The sequence below is a fragment of the Pongo pygmaeus genome, chromosome 6 (assembly GCF_028885625.2).
Source record: "Pongo pygmaeus isolate AG05252 chromosome 6, NHGRI_mPonPyg2-v2.0_pri, whole genome shotgun sequence".
Lineage (NCBI taxonomy): Eukaryota > Metazoa > Chordata > Mammalia > Primates > Hominidae > Pongo > Pongo pygmaeus.
The window spans coordinates 12,269,075-12,289,519 of NC_072379.2; the positions used below are offsets into that span (position 1 = coordinate 12,269,075).

General features: G+C 48.5%; 1 protein-coding gene across 12 annotated transcripts in view; it reads left to right on the plus strand.

Annotated features, from left to right (window-relative positions):
* The window catches only part of STYXL1 (serine/threonine/tyrosine interacting like 1), a 55,647-nt gene that overhangs the window by 28,944 nt on the left and 6,258 nt on the right, over positions 1-20,445 (plus strand). For 9 of the 12 annotated variants that reach the window (XM_054496567.2, XM_054496570.2, XM_063668203.1 and 6 more), the window contains 3 exons: positions 7,034-7,179; positions 16,551-16,696; positions 18,109-18,206. In XM_054496567.2, the coding sequence (XP_054352542.1) occupies positions 7,034-7,179; positions 16,551-16,696; positions 18,109-18,206 (390 nt within the window). Of the gene's footprint in view, positions 1-4,162; positions 4,197-7,033; positions 7,180-16,550; positions 16,697-18,108; positions 18,207-20,445 lie in introns of all 12 variants that reach the window. The other 3 variants (XM_054496574.2, XM_054496575.1, XM_054496573.1) reach the window with 2 other exon arrangements.

Below are 20,445 nucleotides of genomic sequence, written 5' to 3' on the forward strand. Positions count from 1 at the left end.
TGAATGCTGAATGTGCTGCAAGCTTGCTTTATTTTCATTTGTTCCCCTCCCTTCTTTGCTGATTAATTTCACAAAGTTTATGGGGACAGTTCCATGTGTGCCATGCACCAGGAACCAAGGGCTTTACTTGGATCTGCAGAACAACTTACAAGGATGCTAACTAACATCAAGAGCTGTGAGGAAGCCAGGCCCAGTGACTCATACCTGTAGTCCCAGCACTTTGGGAGGCTGAGGCAGGAGGATCACTTGAGCCCAGGAGTTCAAGACCAGCCTGGGTGATATGGCAAGATAAGGTACCCAGCTCATTTATTTACTTTTTGTAAAGACAGGGTCTTGCTGTGTTGCCTGAGACTTCAGCTTTTAAAAGTGTTGTGGACATATTTTTAAACCACCACACCTGTAAGTGGTGGGGCCAGGATTCAAACCCAGGCCTTTTGGCTCTGTCCTGTCCCCCAGGGATTGGGTAGTGGCACGAGAGCACGCAGCCCCAAGTGAGAACATTAAAGCGTGGTCAGTTCCAATGTGCTCCATCGAACCTCTGAGGCTCTGCTGTGTTCTTCATGAGCCCCTAGTTTTGGGCTGACCACCCCTTGCCATTGGCACTGGGAGCTCTGCTTCTAGGAATCAGAACTGCACCTGTGGGTGCAGTTCCAGAAGCTGGGGGCACTCACACCAACTGCCACTGGGTGGCGCTATGCTCCCACCTTTCATAAAACCAGCTGTCTGGACTTTTGTCCTAGGAGGTCCTTGGCCAGGAAATTGTCCCTTCTTCCCTAAGCTCATTCTGTTGGGCTCTGGTCTGCAATCCTAGGACTGTAGGCTAGGCCTTGAAACCCTAGGAGATGGTGCTTAACACGGATAATCCCCTTTACATTCTGTAACTGACCTTACTTTGCTATGGGGCCCCCATTCACAGGAAACCACAACCACACAACTTGTGCATTCAAGGCAACTTTACTTGTTTCAAATGGCATCTTTCAGGTCAATGAAAAGTCTTTGGGTGTACAAGACCATCTCAAGGCTTCTCTCAACACCCTCTTCTTTCCTTTTTTTTTTTTGAGTCAGGGTCTCGCTCTGTTGCCCAGGCTGGTCTCGAACTCTTGGCTTCAAGCAATTCTCTTGCACTGGCTTCCCAAAGTGCATGGATTACAGGCATGAGCCACCATGCCTGGCCTGAACTCTCTGACTTCTGAGCCAGGCCCTGTGGGGTGAGCTTTGGCTCCTGTCTTGACAGCTGCAGATTCTCTCTCAGCCTGGCTGCAGATTCCAGATTCTTCCTGCCAGTGCCATCTCTCAGATAGGTCCCAGCCACTTATATCCTCCACAGCCCCTTCTGGAATTGTCTTTGTCTCCCTGAACAAAAATTCAATATGGAAGCAGAGTTAGCCAGGCACGGTGCCTCACACTCTTAATTCCAGCACTTTGTAAGGCTGAGGCAGGAGGGTTGCTTGAAGCCAGGAGTTTGAGATCACCCTGGTCAACATAGCAAGGCCCCGTCTCTACCAAAAATACAAAAAAAAAAAAATTTAGCCAGGCGTGGTGGTGCATGCCTGTAGCACCAGCTACTCAGGAGGCTGAGGCAGGAGGATCACTTGAGCCCAGGTGGTCAAGGCTGCAGTGAGCTATGACTGTACCACTGTGTTCCAGCCTGGGTGACAGCGTAAGACCCTGTCTCAAAAAATAAAAAAACTTTTTTTTTTTTTAAAAAGGAAGTTAGAGTCCATGCTCTTTTCTTTCTCCTTTTATCTGGCTCTCTGAAGTCTGCCACACACTATTTCTCTTTCTGGGCCAGAACCTGGCCTCAGGATATCTTGGTTTAAGGATGTCTTGGCTTAGCCCTAATTATGCAAACTTCCTGTCACATACGTCTAATTTACATACAGTCTGATTGTGATTCTGCAGATCAGTGAAGGTGTTTAAGATTAAATTGATGTCAAAACCACAATGAGATATTATTCACACCCACTGGGATGGTCATAATCAAAGAGACAGATGATAATAAGTGTTGGTGAGAACATGGAGAAATTGGAAGCCTTTCGTACACTGCGAACCAGAAAGTAAAATGGTGCAGTCACTGGAAAACAGTGTGGTGTTTCTTCAGAAGGTTAAGATATAGACTCTGAAGTAATGAAAACACATCCACACCAAAGCTTTTACGTGAATATTCATAGCAGCGTTATTCATAATAGCCAAAAAGCACAAACAACCTAAGTGTCTATCAGCAGCTAAACAGGTAGAACAGAATGTGGTCTGTCCACACAATGGAATATTACTCAACTATAAAAAGGAATGGGGCTGGGCGCTGTGGCTAATGCCTGTAATCCCAGCACTTTGGAAGGCCAAGGCGGGAGGATCACCTGAGGTCAGGAGTTCAAGACCAGCCTGGCCAACGTGGTGAAACCCATCTCTATTAAAAATAAGCTGGGCATGGTGGCACGCGCCTGTAATCCCAGCTACCAGGGAGGCTGAGGTAGGAGAATCACTTGAACCTGGGAGGCAGAGGTTGCAGTGAGCCGAGTTTGTGCTATTGTACTCTAGCCCGGACAACAGAGTGAAACTCGGTCTCAAAAAAAAAAAAAAAGTACTGACATGTGCTATAATGTAGATGCACACTAAAGAGGTCATGGTAAGTGATAGAAGTCAGATGCAAAACATCACGTATTAGTCCATCTACATGAAAAGTCCAGAATAGGCAAATCCATAGAAATGAGTGGTTAAGTGGAGCTGGGAGTTTGGGGAAAAACGGATCTGGCTGTTTAGTGGTACAGGGTCCTTTGTAGGGGTGATGAAAATGTTCTAAAATTAGGCCAGGCACTGTGGCTCACACCTGTAATCCCAGCACTTTGAGGAGCCGACGTGGGAGGATTGCTTGAGCCCAGGAGTCGAGACCAGTCTGGGCAACATAGTGAGACTCTGTCTCAAATACATACTAAAAATAGAAGAAAACATTCTAAAATTGATTGTGGGGGATGGTTGCATAATTCTGAATATACTAAAAGTCACTGAATTGTATATTGAACCCATCACCCAGGTAGTGAGCATAGAACCCAATAGGTAGTTTTTCTTTTTTCTTTTTCTTTTGTCTTGTCTTTTTTTTTTTTTCTTTTTTTGAGATGGAGTTTTGCTCTTGTTGCCCAGGTTGGGGTGCAGTGGTGTGATCTTGGCTCACTGCAGTCTCTGCTTCCCCTCAGCCTCCCAAGTAGCTGGGATTACAGGTGCGCACCACCCCACCTGGCTATTTTTTGTATTTTCAGTACAGACGGGGTTTCGCCATCTTGGCCAGGCTGGTCTCAAACTCCTGGCCTCAGATGATACGCCTGCCTTGGCCTCCCAAGGTATTGGGATTACAGGTGTGAGCCATCGCGCCCGGCCCCAGTAGGTAGTTTTTCAACCCCTGTCCCTCTCTCTGTCCTCCTCGTATTCTTCACGGTCTGTTGTTTGCGTCTTTATTTCTATATGCACCTGATGTTTAGCTTGCACTTATAAATGAGAACATGTGGTATCTGGTTTTCTATATCTGTGTTAGTTCGTTTAGGATAATGGCCTCCAGCTCCATCCATGGTGCTGCAGAGGATATGATTTTGTTCTTTTTTTATAGCTGTGTAGTATTCTGTGGTATATGTGTACCACATTTAAAAAATCCAATCTGGGGCCGGGCACGGTGGCTCATGCCTGTAATCCTAGCACTTTGGGAGGCCAAGGCGGGTGGATCACTTGAGGTCAGCAGTTTGAGACCAGCCTGGCTAACATAGTGAAACCCCATCTCTACTAAAAATACAAAAATTAGCCGGGCATGGTGGTGCATTCCTGTAATCCCAGCTACTCGAGAGGCTGAGGCAGGAAGATTAATTGAACCCAGGGAGGTGGAGGTTGCAGTGCGCCAAGATCGTGCTATTGCACTCCAGCCTGGGCGACAAGAGCGAGACTCCATCTAAAAAAAATTAAATAAATAATAAATACAATCCGTTGTTGATGGGCCCTTGAGTTGATTCTATGTCTTTGCTGTTGTGAATAGTGCTGCTGTGAATATATGGGTGCAGGTATCCTTTTGGTGTAACAATGTATTTTCTTTTGGATGTGTACGTACTAATGGGATTGCTGGGTTGAATGGTAGTTCTATTTCTGGTTCTTTGACAAATAAATCTCAAACTCCTTTCCACAGGGGCTGAACTACTTTACATTCCCACCAACAGTATGTAAGTGTTCCTTTTCTCCATAGCCTTGTCAACATCTATTATTTTTTGGCTTTCTAATAAAAGCCATTCTGACTGGTGTGAGAAGGTTATCTCATTGTGGTTTTGATTTGCATTTCTCTGATGATTAGTGATGTCAAGCATTTTTTCATGTTTGTTGGCTGCTTGTATGTCTTTTGAAAAGTGTCTGTTTATGTCGTTTGCCCACTTTTTAATAGAGTTGTGTATTACAGTTCTCTAGAGGGACAGAACTAATAGGAGATATATATATCTATGTGTGTGTGTATATATATACATACATATATGTGTGTGTATATATACACGTATATATGTATACCTATACGCATATATGTGTATAGATATATGTATATATACACACACGTATAGGTATACATATATACACACATACGTATAGATGTATGTATATATACACACATACGTATAGATGTATGTATATATACACACATATAGATATACGTATATAGATATACGTATATATACACACACGTATAGATACACATATATATACACACGTATAGATATACGTATATATACATATGTATATGCACATGTATATACACATGTGTACATATATACATGTATATACATATATACACACACGTATATATATATATATATATATATGGGAGTTTGTTAAGGAGTATTAACTCATGTGATCACAAGGTCCCACAATAGGCTGTCTGCAAGCTGAGGAGCAAGGAAGCCAGTCTGAGTCCCAAAGCTGAAGAACTTGGAGTCCGATGTTTGAGGAGAGGAAGCATCCAGCAGGGGAGAAAGATGTAGGCTGGGAGGCTAGGCCAGTGTAGTCTTTTCATGTATTTCTGCTTGCTTTATGTTCTAGCTGTACTGGCAGTTGATTAGCTGGTGCCCACTCAGATTGAGGGTGGGTCTGCCTCTCCCAGTCCACTGACTCAAATGTTAATCTCCTTTGGCAACACCCTCACAGATGCACCCAGGATCAGTACTTTGCATCCTTCAACTCAATCAAGTTGACACTCAGTATTAACCATCAGAGGTTGTTTGTTTTTCGCTTCTTGATTTCAGTTCCTTATAGATTTTGGATATTGGATATTTGTTGGATGTATAGCTTGTGGATACTTTCTCCCATTCTGCAGGCTATTTGTTTACTCTGGTAGTTTCTCTGCTGTGCAGAAGCACTTTCATGTCCTTAGGTCCCACTTGTCAATTTTTGTTTTGTTGCAATTGCTTTGGAGGACTTAGCCAAAAATTTTTTGCCAAGGCCAATGTCACGAAGGATATTTCCTAGATTTTCTTCTAGGATTTCTATAGTTTTGAGGTGTTACATTTAAGTTTTTAATCCATCTTGAGTTGATTTTTGTATATGGTGATAGGGGTCCAGTTTCATTCTTCTGCATATGGATAGCCAGTTATCTTAGTAGCATTTATTGACCAATAAATGGAAGTCCTTTCCCCGTTCCTGTTCTTTGAGACAGGGTCTTGCTCTCTCTCCAAGGCTATAGTGCAGTGGCACGACCATTGCTCACTACAGCCTCAACCGCCCTGGCTCAGGTGATCCTCCTGCCTTAGCCTCTCTAGTAGCTGGAACTGCAGGTGCCCGCCACCACACACTCATAATTTTTTGAATTTTATTTGTGGAGGCGGGGTCTTGCCATGTTGCCTAGGCTGGTCTCAAACTCCTGGGCTCAGGCAATCCTCCTGCCTCTGCCTCCCAAGGTTCTGGGATTATAGATGTAAGCCACCATCCATCCCCAGCCTCCATTGCTTATTTTTGTCAACTTTGTTGAAGATGAGATGGTTATAGGTGTGTGGCTTTATTTCTGGGTTATCTATTTTGTTCTATTGGTCTATATGTTTTGAATTGTACACTTTAAATGGGTGAATTGTATGATATACAACATATAGTTTACATATATATGGTATAAATATATATAATATATACATGTATATAATATGTAAACTATATGTATACATATGAGTGGTTAACTGGAGCTGGCAGTTTCTGTAAACTCTGAGATATATGTATTGTATGACATCATACAATACACATATCTCAGAGTTTGCAGAAAAGAAGATTAACTTAGGCTGAGCACACCTGTAATCTCAGCACTTTGGGAGGCTGAGGCAGGTAGATTGCTTGAGCTCAGGAATTCAAGACCAGCCTGGGCAAAAAAGTGAGACCCTGTCTCTACAAAACAATACAAAATTTAGCCAGGTGTGGTGGTGCGCACCTACAGTCCCAGCTACTTGGGAGGCTGAGGTGGGAGGATGGTGTGAGCCCAGGAGGTGGGGGTTGCAGTGAGCCGAGATTGTACCACTGCACTCCAGCCAGATGGAGTGAAGCTCAATCTCAAAAACAAAAACAAAAAACAAACCTGGTGGTAAGCTACTTTTAAAATTTTAATATAATGCATCTCTATACTTGCTTCAGCTTCCTAAATAATTGCATTTCAGGCCGGGCATGGTGGCTCACGCCTGTAATCCCAGCACTTTGGGAGGCCGAGGCTGGAGGATCACCTGAGCTCAGGAGTTCAAGACCAGGCTGGCAAACATGGTGAAACCCTGTCTATACTAAAAATAAAAAATTAGCCGGGCATGGTGGGCGCCTGTAGTCCCAGCTACTTGGGAGGCTGAGGCAGGAGAATCGCTTGAACCCAGGAGGCAGAGTTTACAGTGAGCCAAGATCATACCACTGCACTCCAGCCTGGGCGACAGAGTGAGACTCCGTCTCAAAAAATAAATAAAATAATTGCATTTCAGAAGAAAGTGGTCATCTATCCCAGCTCTAGACCAATGGCAGATACACAGGAGACATTCATGTCTTTGGTCTCCACTCTCAGATCTGGTACCTCAGGCAGCTATTGAGTATGGCAGGATCCTGACCCGCCTCACCCACCACCCCGTCTACATCCTGAAAGGGGGCTATGAACGCTTCTCAGGCATGTACCACTTCCTCCGGACACAGAAGATCATCTGGATGCCTCAGGTAGGGCCAAATGCTGAGCACAGGCAGGCCCAGATGGGAAGGATGGGCCTAGAAACTGACTTGTGGGTGACTGAGTGGGAGAAACAGGAGGATGGGATAGAAGATATAGAGAAAGTAGAGGAGATACTGTCTATACTAAAAACACAAAAATTAGCTGGGTGTGGTGGTACGTGCCTATAGTCCTAGCTACTAGGGAAGCTAAGGCAGAAGAATCGCTTGAACCCAAGAGGCAGAGGTTGCAGTGAGCCAAGATCATGCCACTGTACTCCAGCCTGGATGACAGAATGAGACTGTCTCAAAAAAAAAAAAAAAAAAAAAAAAACTAGATCTGGAATCCTGGCAGCCTTAAAGTTCATGTCTGCAGCCCAGTCTCCCTCATCTCCTCCGCTCCTCTGCTTTCTGTGTTTTTTTTTTTTGGAGACGGAGTCTCTCTCTGTCGCCCAGGCTGGAGTGCAGGTGCAGTGATACCATCTTGGCTCACTGCAAGCTCCGCCTCCCGGGTTCACGCCATTCTCCTGCCTCAGCCTCCCAAGTAGCTGGGACTACAGGCACCCACCAGCACGCCTGGCTAATTTTTTGTATTTTTAGTAGAGACAGGGTTTCACCCTGTTAGCCAGGATGGTCTCGATCTCCTGATCTCAAGTGATCCACCTGCCTCGGCTTTCCAAAGTGCTGGGATTACAGGTATGAGCCACCCTGCCTGGCCACAGTTCTTTATAAGGAACTGATGGCTGTCTGGTTGAAACAGTGAGCAAAGGTGGACCCATTCAGAGGGCAGGCTGGATGGTGGACCGATACCAAGGTCAGAAAGGCAGGGGCATGGCGGCTCAAGACCACCTCTTTTTTCTTGGCTGTCTGGTTGCACAAATCCTAGCTGGATCCAGAGGATACAAAAATACACAAAAGTGGGAAGGATTGGTCAGGCACAGTGGCTCACACCTATAAGCCTAGCACTTGGGGAGGCCAAGGCAGGAGGATTGCTTGAGCCCAGTACTTTGAGACCGGCCTGGGCAACATAGTGAGACCTTGTCTCTACAAAAAAATCAGTAAATGGAGCTGGCTGTGGTGGCTCACACCTATAATCCCAGCACTTTTGGAGGCCAAGCTGGATGGATCACTTGAGCTCAGGAGTTTGAGCCCAGCCTAAGCAACATGGCAAAACCCTGACTACCAAAAATACAGAAATTCACCGGGCATAGTGGCCCACCTGTCCTGTAGTCCCAGTTACTCAGGAGGGTGAGGCAGGAGAATTACTTGAACCCAGGAGGCAGAGATTGCAGGGAGCCAAGATCACGCCACTGCACTCCAGCCTGTGTGACAGAGTGAGACCCTGGCTCAAAAAAAAAATTTAGAAAAGAGATGGGTGGATTGCTTGAGCCCAGGAGGTCAAGGCTGCAGTGAGCTGTTGCCATGCCACTGCACTCCAGCCTGGTTGACAAAGCAAGACACTGTCTCCAAAAAAAAAAAAAGGAAAAGAAAATCAGCCAGGTGTGGCAACTCACACCTCTAGTTCTAGCACTCTGGGAGGCCAAGGCAGGAGGATTGCTTGATCTCAGGAGTTCAAGACCAGCCTGGGCAGTATAGTGAGACCCCCATCTCTATTATAATTATTTTTCAGTAGAGACAGGGTTTCACCATGTTGGTCAGGCTGGTCTCCAACTCCTGACCTCAAGTGATCCACCTGCCTCGGCCTCCCAAATTGCTGGGATTACAGGCCTGAGCCACTGCACTCAGCCTATTACAATTTTTTTTAATACAAAAAGAGAATCAGATATTAAACCCCTTTTGTCCATCACCTAGCTCCAAACATTGTCAACTCATGGTCAGTTTTGTCATAACAAAACAATTTTGAGATACCAGTTCCTGCTGATGACTGGTCCTGTCTGTAGGGAAGGCAGTGGCTGGAAAGCTGGACTGTGTCAAGGGACGCCCCAGGTATCTGGAGCCCAGAGAAGGGGCACTTGAGCTTCCCAGAGCCAAATCTGAAGAAGGAGGAGATTTTGAGGAAGAGAACTGGGTGGAGTTGTCTAAGGCTAGCACCAGACTATGCAGAGATTTGCAGGCAGGGCCTGGTCCCTGGAGAGTGCCGTGTACAGATGTCTGGCTTATTGAAGCATCTGAACATAATGGAATATAAACAGAAAGTGGTTTTAACTTTTTCTAACAGTTGCCTTCAGCTGTGTTCCCCTTCCTGCCCTTAGCAACATTGTGAGCAGATTCCATACTTTCTGGCCACTTTCGGTTACAAAAAACTTCAATCGAAGTCATAGTATAGAATGACTGGGCAAATGTGACTATTCACAGGATGTTTGATTGTGTTTAGGAATTGTTGCTTTTTGAAGGTTGTAGTGACATTGTTATGGTTTTTATAAAGTACAAGTCCTTATCTTTTAGAAATACAGAACAAAATATTTACAGGTGAAATGACATGATGTCTGGAATTTCCTTTCAAATAATCTGGGGTGAGGTGAGAAGGCAGTGAGGGTATAGAGGAAACAAAATTGGCCAATGAGTTGTTAATGTTTGAAGTTGTGTGATATATGTTTTAGAGACAGGGTCTCACTCTGTTGCCCAGGCTGGAGTGCAGTGGTGCAATCACAGCTCACTGCAGCCTGCACGTCCTGAGCTCGGTATCCTCCAGCCTCAGCCTCTTGAGTAGGTGGGACTACAGATGCATGCCACCACAGTCGGCTAAGTTTTAAAATTTTTTGCAGAGACAGGGTCTTGCTATGTTCCCCAGGCTGGTCCGAAACTCCTGACCTTAAGCAATCCTCCTGCCTTGGCCGATCTCAAAGTACTGGAATTATAGGCATGAACCACAGCACCTGGCCAACTAGTGTATAGTTTTGAAATAATGTTAAAGGAAGTAAAAAGACAGTCTAGTAGAAGCTAGGGCGGTTTAATGTCCCAACCTCAAATCTGAATCAAGTCTCATCTCTTCCCATGCCCCAGAGCTGGGCAGCCTAGGATTTGCTGGGGGCACTCAAAGTAGGGAGGGATGGGGGTTAGCTTTAAGGACAGCTGCTCTCTTCCCCTCTTCTGGGTAGAGTACCTTTAGCAGTAGGGCCCAGAGTGGACCTGTCTGTGTGCCTGGCTGCGTCTTAGTGGTGGGAAAGTGCCTGCTCTCTGGCCCCATCTGGCTCTGTGAGCTGCTGGTGGTCTCTGCTGCTGGGTTTCTCGGGACCCAGCTCAGCCTCACCCTGGCTCCTTCTGGGGCTGAGGATCTCCCAGAGAGCGTAGCCAGCAGTGACTCCCTTCAACCCCTGCCAGGCATCTCCTCCAACTTCCTCTCCTTAACTTGGAAGCCCATGACCCGTCCCCTGCCCCGCAGGCCCACATTCCTTCACCGGAATCGCAGAAGGCAGGGACTCGTGCCTGAGGTCAGACATGTTCCCAGATCCAGGGTATGCATGTCTGGCTCCCAAAGACATCCCTTTCTTCCACTGAGATAACAGCACTGTGAATTTCAGCTCAACAGGTGTACAGTCAGTTAAATAAAGGAAGTAAAGACCATCAGTCTGGTATAAGCCAGGGCAGTTTAATGTTCCAACCTCAAATCTGAATCAAGTCTTATCTTGATTGGAACTCCTCCTTGCTCTTGGAGGACCCTTTCCTGGCTTTGCAGGGTACAGAGAGATTAATTTCTTCTCTGCAAACCCTACACTGCTGATAACTCATCACCGCCACCCCCTCATTTCTGAAACTTTAGTAAGGTGTAATTGACATGATGAACTGCACATATTTAAAAGGCCCGGTATGGTCCGTTTTGACAGATGCATATTCCTGAAACTTGCCTTTGCTCCTGGTCTAGTCACATTGGGAAGAAGGCGCAGGGTTGTGGCTGGGGTAGCTATGAGGGTTGGATTGGGTTACTTGTTTGCGGCTGTCTTTAGAATGTAGGTGACTGGCCAGCTGTGGTGGCTCAAGCTTGGAATCCTAGCACTTTGCGAGATCAAAGAGGAGGTGGAAGGATCACTTGAGTCCAGGAGTTTGAGACTAGCCTGGGCAAAATAGTGAGACCTTGTTTGCACAAAATTTTTTTTAAAAGGTTGGACTTGGAGGCTCATGCCTGTAATCCCAGCATTTTGGGAGACCAAGGCAGGCAGATCACGAGGTCAAGAGATCAAGACCATCCTGGCCAGCATGGTGAAACCCCATCTCTACTAAAAATAAAAAATTAGCTGGGTGTGGTGGCACATGCCTGTAATCCCAGTTACTCAGGAGGCTGAGGCAGGAAAATCAATTGAACTCAGGAGGCGGAGGTTGCAGTGAGCTGAATCACACCACTGTACTCCAGCCTGGGTGACAGAGTGAGACTCCATCTCAAAAAAGAAAAAAGAAGAAGAAAGAAAGATTTAGGAGGTAGCACTGATCAGACATGAGGGCATAGGAGAGAGAGGGGGCTGGGATGATGCCCTGGTTTTAGGCGCGGGTGACGGGGGCTGTGATGTGGTTCATTCTGGGGAACACTCGGGAGGGGGTGGGGTGGGGGAAGGAGGAGGTGGTTTTGGGGGAAGGCAGTGTACCCAGTTTGGGCATATTCATTTGAGATACTGGTTTCCTTTGCATTGTGTCACTGAGCATTTACACACATTTTACAGTACAGTGTGTTTTTATCCACGTCACACCCTCTTCGCAGCCAAACCCACACAACCGCAGAAAAGGAAGCTGGTTTCAAAACAGCAGGAAGAGGGGTTGATAGATTTGCTATGGGATTTTTGTGAGGTTTTTTTTTTTTTTTTTTTTTGAGACAGCATCTCTGTTGCTCAGGCTAGAGTGCAGTGGCACGATCTGGGCTTACTGCAACCTCCGCCTCCTGGGTTCAAGTGATTGTCCTGCCTCAGCCTCCAGGGTAGCTGGGATTACAGGCATGTGCCACCACGCCTAATTTTTATATTTTTAGTAGAGATGGGGTTTCACTGTGTTGGCCAGGCTGGTCTTGAACTCCTGACCTCAGGTGATCCACCTGCCTCAGCTTCCCAAAGTGCTAGGATTACAAGCATCACTCACCATGCCTGGCCTTTTAGTGAGATTTTTCAAGTGGGAATTGAAAGGGGGATTTCATTTGGCACCAGCAAGCTGAGCATCCGTCCGGGTTAGGGGCAGCCCACATGCTGGAGTAAATTGGGCCTGCCCACAGGCAGTGGGGTCATGCATCTCCATGTCACAGGCTGGAGAACTGGCTCAGCTTGGTGTCTGTTCTTTGCTAGTGGCTTTCCAAGCTGGTAGCTTGGGAAGGATGTGGGCTTGCAGAGGGTTCACTGCCGTGGGGAAGGGAGTGAGATGTGCTGAGTTCAGGTGGCTCTGAAGGACCCACACGCCTGAGGTCCTTAAAATGTTATTTCTGAGTCGGACTTAGAGGCAGGGGACTTTCGGAACTGATTGATCTTTGGCAAAGGTCAGCATTTTCTATGGTGTAATAATGGAGAAAGTGGTCTCTAATCAGAGCCTCATGGAAACATCAAGTTATCCAGTGGGAGTGGATTTCTCTACTGCAGAGCTTCTTTGAGATTTTTTTTTTTGAGATGGAGTTTTGCTCTTGTTGCCCAGGCTGGAGTGCAATGGCGCGATCTCAGCTCACTGCAGTCTCCGCCTCCTGGGTTCAAGTGATTCTCCTGCTCCAGCATCCCGAGTAGCTGGGATTACAGATGTGCACTGCCACACCTGGCTAATTTTTGTATTTTTAGTAGAGACAGGGTTTCACCATGTTGGTCAGGCTGGTCTCAAACTCCTGACCTCAAGTGATCCACCCACCTCAGCCTCCCAAAGTGCTGGGATTATAAGCATGAGGCACCGCGCCTGGCTTGCTTTCTCTTTTTTTTTTTTTTTGAGAGACAGGCTGGAGTGCAGTGATGTGGTCATAACTCACTGTAACCTCAAACTCCTGTGGGATCCTCCCACTTCAGCTTCCTGCGTAGCTGGGAGTACAGCCATGTGCCACCATGCCTGGCGAATTTTTTATTTTTTGTAGAGACAAGGGTCTTGCTGTGTTACCCAGGCTGGTCTCGAACTCCTGGGTTCAAGCGATCCTCCCACCTTGGCCTCCCAAAGTGCTGATATCACAGGCATGAGCAGCCACTGTGCCCAACTTCTTTGAACCTTTGATTGCTAACGTACACCTTGTTTCCGAGAGAGGAATCATAGATACAGCTGTCCGTTTGTAAAGTTGTCCTTCAGTATCCATGGAGATTGGTTCCAGGGCCCCCAATAGATACCAAATCCTTGGATCTTCAACTCCCTGATATAAGATGGTGTCGCATTTGCATCTAACCTAAGCGTATTCTCTTGTAAACTTTATTTATTTGAGACAGAGTCTCACTCTGTTGCCAGGCTGGGGTGCAGTGGCATGATCTCTGCTCACTGCAACCTCCATGTCCCAGGATCAAGTGATTCTCCTGCCTCAGCTTCCCGAGTAGCTGGGACTACAGGCATGCACCATCATGCCTGGCTAATTTTTGTGTTTTTAGTGGAGACGGGGTTTCACTTGTTGGCCAGGTTGGTCTCAAGCTCCTCACCTCAGGTGATCCGCCTGCCTCGGCCTCCCAAAGTGATGGGGTTACAGATGTGAGCCACCTCACCTGGCTCCTCTTGTATACTTTAAATCATCTCTAGATTATTTATAATACCTAATACAATGTACATGCTATCTAAATAATTGTTATACTGTATCGTTTAGGGAATAATGACAAGAAAAAAAGTCTATACATGTTCTGTACAGATGCAACCATGAATTATTTTTCTGGATATTTTTCATCCAAGGTTGCTTGAATATATGGATGTGGAACACACAGATATGGGGGCAGATTGCATTTGGTTATCTGAACTCCTGAACCCTTTTCTCATAGTGCCTTATGGGGGACTAGTGTTTCTTAGAACACACTTTGGGAAATGTAGAGATAATGCTTGTCTGTGTTTCAAATAAACGAAAGTTTTTTTTTGTTTGTTTGTTTTTTTTTTGAGACGGAGTCTCATTCTGTCGCCCAGGCTGGAGTGTAGTGGCACAATCTCGGCTCACTGCAAGCTCCGCCTCCCAGGTTCATGCCATTCTCCTGCCTCAGCCTCCCGAGTAGCTGGGATTACAGGCGCCCGCCACCACGCCCGGCTAATTTTTTGTATTTTTTAGTAGAGAGGAGGTTTCACCGTGTTAGCCAGGATGGTCTCAATCTCCTGACCTCGTGATCCGCCCGCCTCAGCCTCCCAAAGTGCTGGGATTACAGGCTTGAGCCACTGCGCCCAGCAAACGAAAGTTTTAATGATAACTTTGGACCTGGAACTCAGGAAGCTCCCATTTAAGTAGGTGTCTTGTTCTCTCTACCCCTCTGCACATACGCTGGCTTCATTTCTGGGCATGCAGGTGGCTCACATGTGTATCCCAACACTTTGGGAGGCTGAGGCAGGAGGATCACTACGGGCCAGGAGTTCCAGGCCAGCTTGGGCAACATAGTGAGACCCCATCTCTACAAAAGATAAAAGTATCAAAATCAGCTGAGTATGGTCGTGTGCACCTGTAGTCCCAGCTACCTGGGAGGCTGAGGCAGGAGAATCATTTGAGCCCGGGAGGATAAGACTGCAGCAAGCTATGACTGAGCCACTTGCACTCCAGCATGGGTGACAGTGAGAGACCCTGTATCTTTAAAAAAAAAAAAAAGAAAAGAAAAGAAAAAGATGTATTGAGCACAGTGGCTCACGCCTGTAATCCAGCACTTTGGGCGGCCGAGGCGGGCGGATCACCTGAGGTCAGGAGTTCAAGACCAGCCTGGCCAACATGACGAAACCTCCTCTCTCCTCCTCCTCCTCCTCCTCCTCCTCCTCCTCCTCTCTCCTCCTCCTCCTCCTCCTCTCTCTCCTCCTCCTCCTCCTCCTCTCTCCTCCTCCTCCTCCTCCTCCTCCTCCCCCTCCTCCTCCCCCTCCTCCTCTCTCCTCCTCCTCCTCCTCCTCCTCCTCCTCTCTCCTCCTCCTCCTCTCTCCTCCTCCTCCTCTCTCCTCCTCCTCTCTTCTCCTCCTCTCTCCTCCTCCTCCTCCTCCTCTCTTCTCCTCCTCCTCCTCCTCCTCCTCCCCCTCCTCCTCCCCCTCCTCCTCTCTCCTCCTCCTCCTCCTCCTCCTCCTCCTCTCTCCTCCTCCTCTCTCCTCCTCCTCCTCCTCCTCTCTCCTCCTCCTCCTCCTCCTCCTCCTCCTCCTCCTCCTCCTCCTCCTCCTCCTCTCTCCTCCTCCTCTCTCCTCCTCTCTCCTCCTCCTCTCTCCTCCTCCTCCTCTCTCCTCCTCCTCCTCTCTCCTCCTCTCTCCTCCTCCTCTCCTCCTCCTCTCCTCCTCCTCTCCTCCTCCTCTCTCCTCCTCTCTCCTCCTCCTCTCCTCCTCCTCTCCTCCTCCTCTCTCCTCTCTCCTCCTCCTCTCTCCTCCTCCTCTCTCCTCTCTCCTCCTCCTCTCTCCTCTCTCCTCCTCCTCTCTCCTCCTCCTCCTCTCTCCTCCTCCTCCTCTCTCCTCCTCCTCCTCTCTCCTCCTCCTCCTCCTCTCTCCTCCTCCTCTCTCCTCCTCCTCCTCTCTCCTCCTCCTCCCCTCTCCTCCTCCCCTCTCCTCCTCCCCTCTCCTCCTCCCTCCTCCTCCTCCCTCCTCCTCCTCCCTCCTCCTCCTCCCTCCTCCTCCTCCCCTCTCCTCCTCCCCCCTCCTCCTCCCCCCTCCTTCCTCTCCTCCTCCCCCCTCCTCCCCCCTCCTCCTCCCCCCTCCTCCCCCCTCCTCCCCCCCCTCCTCCCCCCTCCTCCCCCCTCCTCCCCCCTCCTCCTCCCCCTCCTCCCCCCCCTCCTCCCCCCCCTCCTCCCCCCTCCTCCTCCCCCCTCCTCCTCCCCCCTCCTCCTCCCCCCTCCTCCTCCCCCCTCCTCCTCCCCCCTCCTCCTCCCCCCTCCTCCTCCCCCCTCCTCCTCCTCCTCCTCCTCTCTCCTCCTCCTCCTCCTTCTTCTCTCTCTCTCTCTCTCTCATTGCTTAAATTCTGATGCTCTGCAGGTGTAATAAGAGAGCTGTCCCTCTCCATCCTCCTGAGCCCCCAGTACATACTGGGTCGTTACAGTTCTGGGCCACAGCATCCTCACTGCAACCTTTGTGCACCTGGCCAAGTGTAAAGCGGTTCCACGGAGGGAATGGACACCAGTGCTGAGACCCAGTGCTCTGCACCGTGAGGCTCAGTCCTTTCGTCATGACTCGCCCTGTGCCACCCCATGCAAGTTACCGTGCGCCAATCTCTTTCAAAGTCTGGATCTGCGTCACATTCACTATCCTGGAACTGCCCTTTTCCGCTCGTTTGCTGAGCTGTGTTTCAAGAGATAGACATGCCTCTTCCCTGAGGAATATGCTCATAGCTGCTTTCTCCCTCCACACTTCAGGAACTGGATGCATTTCAGCCATACCCCATTGAAATCGTGCCAGGGAAGATCTTCATCGGCAATTTCAATCAAGCCTGTGACCCCAAGATTCAGAAGGACTTGAAAATCAAAGCCCATGTCAATGTCTCCATGGATACAGGGCCCTTGTAAGTAAAGAGAAACTACTGATTTATATTTCATTTTATTATTTATATTATAATTAAATTTATTTTATTTTATTATTTTATTATTATATTTTAAGTTTTAGGGTACATGTGCACAATGTGCAGGTTTGTTACATATGTATACATGTGCCATGTTGGTGTGCTGCACCCATTAACTTGTCATTTAGCATTAGGTATATCTCCTAATGCTATCCCTCCCCTTTATTTTTTATTTTATTATTATTATTATTTTTTGAGACAGAGTCTCACTCTGTCGCCCAGACTGGAGTGCAGTGGCGCAATCTCGGCTCACTGCAAGCTCCGCCTCCTGGGTTCACGCCATTCTCCTGCCTCAGCCTCCCCAGTAGCTGGGACTACAGGTGCCCGCCACCATGCCTGGCTAGTTTTTTGTATTTTTAGTAGAGACGGGGTTTCACTGTGTTAGCCAGGATGGTCTCGATCACCTGACCTTGTGATCCTCCCGCCTTGGCCTCCCAAAGTGCTGGGATGACAGGCATGAGCCACTGCACCTGGCCTATTTTATTATTTTTTGAGATGGGGTCTTGCTCTGTCATACAGGCTGGAGTGCAGTGGCACAATCTTGGCTCACTGCAACCTCCGCCTCCAGGGTTCAAGTGATTCTCCTGCCTCAGCCTCCCGAGTAGCTGGGACTAAAGGTGTGTGCCATCATACCTGGCTAATTTTTGTATTTTTTAGTAGAGACAGGGTTTCAAAATGTTGCCTGGGCTGGTCTCGAACTCCTGACCTCAAGTGATCTGCCTGCCTTGGCCTCCCAAAGTGCTGGGATTACAGGTGTGAGCCACCATGGCTGGCCAAGGTAGGTACTTAAAAAAATTTTTTTGGCTGGGTGTGGTGGCTCACACCTGTAATCCCTGCACTTTGGGAGGCCAAGGCGGGTACATAAGCTGAGGTTGGGAGTTCGATGACCAGCCTGGCCAAAATGGTGAAACCCCATCTCTACTAAAAATATAAACATTAGCCGGATGTGGTGGCACATGCCTATAATCCCAGCTACTTGGGAGGCTGAGGCAGGAGAATCGCTTGAACCTGGGAGGTAGAGGTTGCAGTGAGCCGAGAACATGCCACTGCACTCCAGCCTGGGCAGCAGAGTGAGACTCTGTCTCAAAAAAAAAAAAAAAAAAAAAAAAAAAAAAACGCGAGGGTCTTGCTATGTGATCCTCCCATCTCTGTTTCCCAAATTACTGGGCTTAGTAATGAGCCACCACACCCAGCCTGGATGTTTTTTTCCAGGAGAGGTTGAGTTACCTGTGCACATTCCCCCTTACACAAGCTCAGCGTCCTCCCTGTGGCCCTTCTGCTGTGATGAAAACCCCACAATGGGGCTGCCTGCATTCTGCGTTCCACCCGATGACCTGTGTGGTCCTTCCGTGTAGTTTTGCAGGCGATGCTGACAAGCTTCTGCACATCCGGATAGAAGATTCCCCGGAAGCCCAGATTCTTCCCTTCCTACGCCACATGTGTCACTTCATTGGTAAGGGGCGTTCCTTGGCTGGGTAGCAACTGGCCTGTGTCTGGGAAGCAGAGGGGCAGTGGAGCCTCCTTCACAGGCTTATTCTGGACCGTGACTCCCCATGCTCTAGAGAGAAAGGGCCCAGCTCGGCATATGCCCCACCTGAGTGGGACGAGCTCCAGGACACGTCCAACTTCTGGGGAGCCCTCAGTGAAACGAGCAACTGTGGTGTTTACCTCGGGGGCAGTGGGGCCCAAGGCTCTGGCCCTGGCTAGATGGCTGTGCCCTTCTGGGCTTGTTGTAAAATGAGGGTGATGGCTACCCACAAGCACACATGCTCATAGAGGCTCTGGGCTGAGCTCTGGGGACCAGTAGTAAATCTCTCTCCATCCCCGCCTTCATCCCTGGTCTGTGGGATGTGGGCGGAATGGAAGGAAGACTACAAAGCTCTTTTCAGCTTTGACTTCGAAGATTTTGTTTTTGTTGGTTGGTTGGTTGGTTGGTTGGTGGAGTTGGGGTCTTGCTATGTTGCCTAGGCAGGTCTTGAACTCCTGGCCTCAAGCGATCTTCCTACCTCAGCCTCTCAAGGTGCTGGGATTATAGGCATGAGCCACCACACCCAAGTGATGCCCACCAGTTACTTAACTCATCAAGAGTAGATTTTTTACTCATTCCTGGGGCTCTAGATTGCCCGAGGAGAGTAAGATCTGTAGAGAGAGCAGGGCTGAGTCAGGTCAGAGTCCCCACCCCATGCCTGCCTGTCTGGCACCAACAGCTCCTGGCCTGAGCCACTGCACCAGGGGCTGGAGCGTGGCATTTTGGCCCAACCATCCCTTATTTTAAATTTTATTTTTTTGAGACAGGGTTTGGCTTGTTCACCCAGGCTGGAGTGTAGTGGCACAATCTTGGCTCACTGCATTCTCTACTTCCTGGGCTCAAGCAATCCTGCTACCTCAGCCTCCCAAGTAGCTGGGACTACAGGCATGCACCACCACGCCCAACTAATTTTTGCATTTTTAGTAGAGATGGGGTTTTGCCATGTTGCCCAAACTGGTCTTGAACTCCTGAGCTCAAGCAATCCACCCGCCTCAGCCTCCCAAAGTACTGGGATTACAGGCGTGAGCCACTGCACCCAGCCCCAACCATCCTTTATTTGCCCAGATGTCAGATGTCGCTCGACCAGGGCCTGAGGCTGAGACTTCCCATGTGTCCCACCTCAAGATGGCAGAGCCTTGTAGCCCAAGGAGGGCCCCCATCGAGTCTGCCTCCCTGGGTAGCACTGAGCCAGTCAATGAATTAAACTGCATGCTCAGTTCCTTTATTCAGATGGTGAGGAAGGTGACCGTCATCATCTCTGCGTCCTCCTTCAGCCCCGGCAATCTGTGATTTTTGCACTTGGTATGCTTATCTTCAGTTCCTGAGGGTTGCCAGACCAGCCTCGGGTGCCAGCTTAGATTTCCTCTCCCTGGGCAGGACTCACAGCTTCAGGGGTGCTGTGATTAGAGCTGATATTTCTGTGGCAGGCATTGGGCTCAGCACAGAACAAAACCAAACTGTATGGAGTAGGTAATACACTGTGATCCCGTTTGCCAGGTGAGGACACCGTGGCTTCAAGTAACTTACCCTCCAGCCCGGGCAACATTGTAAGACCCCATCTGTACAAAAAAGTTAGCTGGACATGGTGGCACATGCCTGTGGTCCCAGCTACTCAGAAGGCTAAGGCGGGAGGGTTACTTGAGCCCAGGAGTTCAAGGTTGCAGTGAGCTGTGATTACACCACTGTGTTCCAGCCTGGGCAACAGAGCAAGACTCAGTCTCTAAAATAAAATAAATAAAAATAGGCTGGGCACAGTAGTTCTTAGCTGTAATTCCAGTACTTTGAGAGGCCAAGGTGGGCAGATCACCCGAGGTCAGGAGTTCAAGACCAGCCTGAACAACATAGTGAGACTGCATGTCTATATTTAAAAAAAAAAAAAAAAAAAGTCGGGAGCAGTGGCTCATGCCTATAATCCCAGCACTTTGGGAGGCCAAGGCGGGCAGATCACCTGAGGTCTGGAGTTGGAGACCAGCCTGGCCAACATGGTGAAACCCCATCTCTATTAAAAATACAAAAAATTAGCTGGGCGTGGTGGCAGGTGCTTGTAATCCCAGGTACTCGGGAGGCTAAGCCAGGAGAATCACTTGAACCCAGGAGGCGGAGGTTACAGTGAACTGAGATCGTGCCACTGCCCTCCAGCCTGGGCAACAAGAGTGAAACTCTG